The sequence below is a fragment of the Eubalaena glacialis genome, chromosome 4 (assembly GCF_028564815.1).
Source record: "Eubalaena glacialis isolate mEubGla1 chromosome 4, mEubGla1.1.hap2.+ XY, whole genome shotgun sequence".
Lineage (NCBI taxonomy): Eukaryota > Metazoa > Chordata > Mammalia > Artiodactyla > Balaenidae > Eubalaena > Eubalaena glacialis.
Window position 1 is genome coordinate 125,654,237 of NC_083719.1, and position 7,849 is coordinate 125,662,085.

At 37.4% G+C, this 7,849-nt stretch overlaps 1 protein-coding gene across 6 annotated transcripts in view; it reads left to right on the forward strand.

Moving 5' to 3' along the window:
- FBXO38 (F-box protein 38) overlaps nt 1-7,645 on the forward strand; it is a 52,682-nt gene extending 45,037 nt beyond the window's left edge. For 4 of the 6 annotated variants that reach the window (XM_061189810.1, XM_061189813.1, XM_061189814.1 and 1 more), the window contains 5 exons: nt 2,582-2,748; nt 4,675-4,820; nt 5,309-5,412; nt 5,908-6,021; nt 6,806-7,645. In XM_061189810.1, the coding sequence (XP_061045793.1) occupies nt 2,582-2,748; nt 4,675-4,820; nt 5,309-5,412; nt 5,908-6,021; nt 6,806-6,984 (710 nt within the window). In that variant the 3' untranslated portion in view covers nt 6,985-7,645. The remainder of the gene's footprint in view (nt 1-2,581; nt 2,749-4,674; nt 4,821-5,308; nt 5,413-5,907; nt 6,022-6,805) is intronic. The other 2 variants (XM_061189811.1, XM_061189812.1) reach the window with 1 other exon arrangement.
- The last annotated feature ends 204 nt before the right edge of the window (nt 7,646-7,849 follow it).

Sequence of the window (7,849 nt, forward strand, 5' to 3'; positions counted from 1 at the left end):
TGGAGTCAAGTAGACCTCACCTTGAATCCTGTCTTTGCTATTTTCTAGCTGTGTGATGTTGGACATGTTTTATGTGTGTTTTGGGAGGAGGGGGGGAATAGTGACTGAGCTGTAAGTGCTTAACTGCTCTGGATTTGACTGATATCATCAGTCATAACCTCAATTCATGGCACATTATCCTTAGTCCAAGCCCCACTTTTCTTTTCCGTCCCATTTGTCCCTCATTGCCAGTCCCATCGGCTCCCATCATCTGTAGTCAGGTATTTAATGTATGTTCTTTCAGTCTTTCTTTCATGTCTTTTTTTATAGACATATTTGTCTCTGAACAAATAATAGGGTATTATTTTGTGTGAGTTTTTAAAATTTTAGATATATAATATGTCTCATACATGATCTGTTTATTTTTCCATTATTACTCAAATTTATATTTTTGATACCTAGCCATATAAAATTATGAAGAACTGACTTGTTCCTTGCCTTGTACAGTTTATATATATTCTGCATTCATTTTCTTCAGTGTGTGTGAAGTATACATAATTTTACTTACCTTATAAAGCATTTGTGAAGGTTAAATGGAGTGATTGATACATGCACACACGTGTGTATATGTGGATGTATGTACCTACACATAAACACAGTAGAGGGTCTGACCTCTAGTAAAAGCCTAGTAAATGTTCATTTGTATTAGTATGGCAAAAAAATATTTAGGGGCTTTCTATTTTTTGCACTTCTCCAATACTGGTAGTAAACAAAACAAGGAAATGCTTACCAAACATTTTGTCATAAACTAGGAAAATCCCAAAAAGGAGAGATAAAACTGAAATTTAAGCACTACCTCTCTCTTGAATTCTAGAAGACTCCAGACATGGGGACCCCAAACCCCGTGTTCACCCTTACAAGGTGGTACTTTATCTCATGTTGAAGTGTCCCCCTAAAACGGAACGGGGTTCCTTCAAAAGCTCAGAGATCATAGCAGCAGCAGAGCCCAGACTAGCATAAGAGCTTTCAGTGTGTCAGCACTCTACTCTCCGAGGTCTGAGACTCTACTTCGGACTCTGCTGGTTGACTTCTCATTCCTGTCTCTATTCTGAGCTCTCTGAGAATCTGACTGGTTTTCACCTCTGCACTTGACTTTGATGATTCTCTCTATATCTTCTCTAACATTAGTGGTGGATCACATGGCCTCAGGCCCAATCTTTTCTCCTTAAACCAAATTTTTTAGCTCAGCTTATTGTGGGACAGAAGATCTTAGATAAGAAGCTCAGTCCCTAGACACCCACCGATGGATGGGTTGTCTGTTAACGGTGGATGAGATGACTAAATGAGATTAGAACTGACCTTAGCCAAGTCTGGTTTTACAGCAGGGAACCACTGAACCCTTATCGCCATCTAGTCCTCTCTTCCCTCTTTTCCCGTCCCCAACACTGCTTCCTCTTCCCCCTGCCATGTCACAGGAGAAAATGAGTCTGAAAGGCATAAGACTTGGTCAGTGTTCAAACATCAAAATTACAGGGCTGGATTGCTCAGTAAGATGATGACATTTGGATCAAGGATGTTACAGAACATGTCTTTATGAAATGTTAAAAAGATCAGGCATGTTGGCCTTATGGATAGAATATCTTTGATCTGATTCTGTCTCTTGAGTTGGACCAGGTTGAAATCTATGGTAAAAACTGGATCAGATTGAAATGTGAGATTAAAAAAAAGGAAGGGGATATTTTTCTGAAGTTGGTATACTGTTGTAGTTAAATGTATCTGTTATATCACAATTACTTTTCTCTATAACCTCAATATTTTGTATGTTAAACAGGAAGAATATTTAATCATGTTTCAGACCAGCACTTTCAACAGAACTTTTTGCAATGATGGAAATGTTCCATATCTGTACTGTTCGATATGGTAACCACTGGCTACTTGTGACTGTTGAACGTTTGAACTGTGACTAGTGTGTGAGGAACTAAATTGTTAATTTTATTACATTTCAGTTAATTTAAATTTAAATAGCTACAGGTGGCTAGTGGCTACCACATTGGACTGTACAACTTTAGACCAAAGTAGCCAAATATTTCTGGGTCTTTTTTTTTTTTTTTTTAAGGTTCTGGTTTTATACTTGAGGTAAGAATTAAAATCAACACTGCTCATTTCCTGTGGGTGAGTGTAAGATAACGTATGTGAATTATCCCAGGAACCATTACGCATAAAATTGTATAATTCAGTAGTTGCTGTCATTCATTCTCTTCAATATGTATTTCCTAAACAGTTCCTGTATTTAGGCAACTCATTCTCTGGAACTTGAATTTCTTGCCAGTAACATCTTAGATAGGAAAAGGTATCTCCCTTCTAGCATGAGGGTGACTGCCTTCTTTTGAACAGGACAGAATCATATTTTCAAGTCATTTTGATGACTGTCAGTTGTCCTTTGCACTAGTAGTTGACCTATGTTAAAGATGTTTACATCTGCAGTATTTTATGCTAATAAAAGGTATGCCAGTCCTCCAAAGAGGATTCCAAATAGGGTATACGTTGCTCTATTATTTTGTATAAATTATTTGTAGAGCTTACCATTGTTTTCATTTTGTAGCTACCAGGTGCAGGGTACTGAAACATTTAAAAGTAGAAAATGCACCAATTGTAAACCGATTTGACTATGCACAATGCAAGAAACTGAATATGGATCAGGTACTAGACCAGATACTAAGGATGCCTCCTGAGAGAAACCGTATCATATACCTACGCCCCATGCAGCAGGTAACGAGCTCTGCTTCTTTTTGGTGATCACATATTGCAGTGATATTTTTATTTTAGTGTTCAACCTTTTTGAAATTGGCTTTTATTCATTTGCTGAACCCACAGTAATGATTCTTTAGATTCTACAGAGTTTTTTTAACCAGCCTAGACTACCTTGCCGATCTTCTTCATCAGTGCTTCTCTGATAGATTTTTGTGGGCTTTTAGCAAGTTATATGATGAGGGGAGTTGTTATACAGCAAGTTTTATACTTATTAAAAGTTGCCTGTGGTAAAGAGCACAGACTCTGGTTTCAGACTTCCTGGTTCCAGTTCTGGTTCACTGACCTGTAGCAGATTACTTAACTTCTATGTCTTAGTTTCTTCATCTCTAAAATTAGAAGAATAAAAACCTGCCGTTACTGTGATGGTTAAATTAATACATGTTAAGTGCTAGAACAGTTGCTGGCATGTACTAAGCAATCATATGATAGTTGCTGTTACTATTATCATCATTATTATAAGAGTAAACTTTTTATAGTATCTATGAGATGATGGCTGTTAGCTGAACCTATTGTGGTAAACATTTCACAATATATGTAAATCAAACCATCATGCTGAAGATATGGCACGTATATACAATGGAATATTACTCAGCCATAAAAAGAAACAAAATTGAGTTATTTGTAGTGAGGTGGATGGACCTAGAGTCTGTCATACAGAGTGAAGTAAGTCAGAAAGAGAAAAACGAATACTGTATGCTAACACATATATATGGAATCTAAGAAGAAAAAAAAAAAGGTTCTGAAAAACCTAGGGGCAGGACAGGAATAAAGACGCAGACGTAGAGAATGGACTTGAGGACACGGGGAGGGGGAAGGGTAAGCTGGGACATAGTGAGAGAGTGGCATGGACATACATACGCTACCAAATGTAAAACAGATAGCTAGTGGGAAGCAGCCGCATAGCACAGGGAGATCAGCTCCGTGCTTTGTGACCACCTAGAGGGGTGGGATAGGGAGGGTGGGAGGGAGACGCAAGAGGGAGGAGATATGGGGATATATGTATATGTACAGCTGATTCACTTTGTTACAAAGCAGATACTAACACACCGTTGTAAAGCAATTATACTCCAATAAAGATGTTAAAAAAACCCAACAACATCATGCTGTATACCTTAAAGGTATACAGTGATGTGTGTCAATTATTTCTCAATAAAACTAGGGGAAAAAAGAGTAACATTGTATGTAAGACTCTGTGCTTGATGTCAAAAGAAGGTTTAAAGGAAATATGAACCTTTGCAGTCAGTGTTTGAACCTGGCCTCAAAAGAATCATTTCAACACACAAATTGCTTGTTGAGTGTTTATAATTTGCTGGGGCTGAAGAATACACAGGGCATCATCCTTCTTGAGAAGTTTGCCTTTCCACGAAGGGGGTAGACATATATGTCATTAGGATGACAAAGTGGGATTTTGTAAGTAAAATAGGGATGAGGGCATTCCATGAGAAGAAAGCAATGTGAACAAAGGTTACAAGGGGGCAAGGAAGTGTAGTTCTGTCTTTAGGAATGGACAGTAGTCCAGTTAGAATGGGGTATATGGTACTACACATTCACAGTTCTATAGTGCAGTCAAAATTTAAACCTGTAAAGGATATATTCAGAAGTGGATTGCTGGGATCAGTTACCTGAATCCGGATTCTCTGGTTTAATTCACATTTATATAACAGTGAGATGTAAATTGCTGAGCTTGCTAAACAGTTGAATTTGCTAAGCTTCATCCCTAGCGTGGCAAGCTGTGTTCAGGGTGGAATGTGACTCTTTAATTTTCAAATCAGCCAAAGATTTAAAAACTGAGGTCCCAAGGAAAGATTGTTCAAGCCCTAGGAGATAGATTTCTAACACATTCTCTTCCTTGGTCCAAAATCCTCTCTCTCGTGTTTTCCACAGGTGGACACACTAACGTTGGAGCAGAAGCTATTTAGTGGTCCCTACCCCTATCACATCTGTATTATCCATGAATTCAGTAACCCTCCCAATGTCCGGAACAAGGTGCGCATTCGCAGCTGGATGGACACGATAGCAAACATTAACCAGTAAGTTTACTGCAGCCCCTGACGACCTTCTAAGTCAGTTCCCCGAGCAAGGATGCCCAGAAACAACAAATCCTAATTATTTTTTATTTTAAATGATTTCATCTGGGCTTTTCAGGCACTGAAACATGAAATGTAATGTGAAAAGAAACAAGGGAAATGAGGACTTAAAACTAAAATGCGTACATATATATTTGTAACTTTTTATTTTCAAACTTAGAGAAAAATCACAAGAACAGACCGTACATGTACATTTAGTTTCATTCCTTTAGCCTTACAGCATGGAAAAGAGATCATATTAAAGATCTTAAAACTGTGATGTTTTACATCATCAGAAAATTTGACTTTTTATGCATTTGTTATTTTAATATTTTGTTTGAGACCTTCATTAGAATCTAGGCATGACACATTTTGATAGTTCCTTTCTAACCTACATCCCAACATTATTTTCAGTTTTGTAATTTTTATTTAATTTTTCTTGTTGCCTCCAGAGAGCTCATTAAGTATGAATTCTTCCCTGAAGCCACACGAAGTGAAGATGACTTAAAGAAGTACCCCAAGTACCCATGGGGTAGAGAAATCTATACTTTAGAAGGTGAGCATTTATTTGTAAATGGTTGGAAAGCTAAATAGCTGTTAACTAATTAGATGGAGAGACATGTCTTAGGGAAGATTGGAGAAGGAGCCTAACAATTTGTCAAAATAATGGGAATATTGAATATCTGCAGCTAGCAGGGACCAGATAAATAGTGCTCTCCCTGTATGAGTCTTTACCATCCCTAAAATAATCAGCAGTATTGAAACACAAAAAGTGAAAGAAAATTGAAACTTGCTATACAGTTTGAAAGTTGCAGTGACTTGAGGGAACCTGTGTCAGCCTCTGTATTTTGTGTGTATATATATATGTATACATATATAGAGAGGGAAACTGAGGCTTAGTGGAAGCAAAGGATGACCAAAATCACATGACTAAATAGTAGCAGAGCTAGAATTGGAATTTATATCTCTGGTGCTGCTTTCAAAATACTAACAGCGTTCGGCCCTATCATTACTTCCACCCCAGTAGCACTGTTGATCTGTCTTCTTTTAGGTGTTGTGGATGGAGCACCGTATTCCATGATTTCTGACTTCCCTTGGTTGAGATCACTACGGGCAGCAGAACCCAACAGCTTTGCCAGATATGATTTTGAGGATGATGAAGAAAGTAATTATGTCCTGACTTGATTTTTATTCTCTAGTTTGAGGTTATCCTATGGTGTTAGATACTTAGTATTTTGTCTGAGTTACGAGTGGCGCAGCTTTCTATCACTTCCCATATAAATGTTTTTGCTTTTTGTTATTGTTTGGTTCACCCCTTGCTAAAAAAAACAGCTCTAAATGTATACAATAGATAACCAGTTGACTTACTAGGGATATATGAAGGTTGGTGGAAAGGATTCCTTCAGACAGATTGTCCTACCTAGATTTTTTTATTACCTACATGTTTATAATCTTGTTACTCCTTATTGAAGAATTTGGTCAACTATATTGTTTCAAAACTGTTCCTGTTATACTAATTATTCTGCTACTTATGAGCGGCTTCTTGTTGGGTAGCATGTGGGAACTTATGATTTAGGTGTGGGTACTTGATGGGGGAACTTGAAGGAACTCTGGAATATAGTTCTTCTAAGTGTTAGCACCCTTGAATATCCATTTGTAGGAAGTTTAAAAAAAAATATTTTAGGAGGAAATGGATTTCATAAACTACATGTATATATATATATGACTTACCTCTCTGGTGCATTTTTCACCTTGGGCCTTTAATCATGTGTGCTCTTTTTGGCATCAAACATAGTATATAACCAAACTGATGGGGACCCATTCCATGAGCTATACATCAGTTACACTGCATCAGAGTATACAGGCATATCTCATGGACCAGCTAAATCAGAGTGGCTTTCCATATGATTCTGATAATCTTGTTTCCCCTTTTCTTTCTAATTTCCAAGGCACCATCTATGCTCCTCGAAGGAAAGGGCAGCTGTCTGCAGACATCTGTATGGAAACAATAGGAGAGGAAATTTCAGAGATGCGTCAGATGAAGAAGGGCGTGTTTCAGCGAGTAGTGGCAATTTTTATCCACTATTGTGACGTCAATGGAGAGCCTGTTGAAGATGACTACATTTAACTGGTCCCTCCTCTTTCCAGCTATTCTGGCAGTAAGCTGCTGGGGCCATCCAGCTGCCAGAGAGCTTCACAGAGGCTTGGGGCATGCAGTTGGGAGGCTCCGGCGCATTTTGGTATATAGGAAGTGTATAAGGAACATTGAAGTTGTATACAAAGATTTGTACATAGAGGAAATACACAAAGATACTTCCTAAGTACCAACTTTATATCATATGTTTATACAATTTAATTTAAAAATTCATTTTAATGAAGGCAGAGAATTGGAAAGAGTTCATTTTGTTCATTTTTCCAGACTTAGTTCATAAAGTGTCACTTTCTGGCTGAGCCCCTGTTTACTATATTCTTAATCATCACTGTCACGCCCTTAAATCTGTGCCTTTTTCTTCTCGAGCAGAGCTGTTTGAGTAAACCTGTTGAAGCGTCTTTTTGTCTCTTGTGCTCTTTTTGTGTTACTATTAAAACTCCAACTAAACCCTATGGTCAGAGGTGGCTGTATGTTTGTTTCTGTACAAAATTGTGGGTCTTTTTCCTCTTGGTATTGTAGTTGCCATATTTCTTAAAATGAAGTAAAAAAAAGACTCATGGGTTTAAAAAAAAAACTGAGTTTGAGGGGGAAATGGAAAAGTTTCCAAAGCATTTCTAGTTATTTATTTCCATATTGTGTATATGCTTTATCTTGAATATAAAAATAAAAATTTATTAAAAACTTTTTTCTTGCCTTGGAACGGAATCCCTCATTTTAAAGAAGAGTAGCAAATACTACACAGAAAAGGAATGTGTAGTTGTGTCTAAGTAAGATTTCAGTGTAATCTAATCTCTGATCTCTTTTTTTAAAGTTCTGTGGCTGCAAGATGTTTAACTCACAG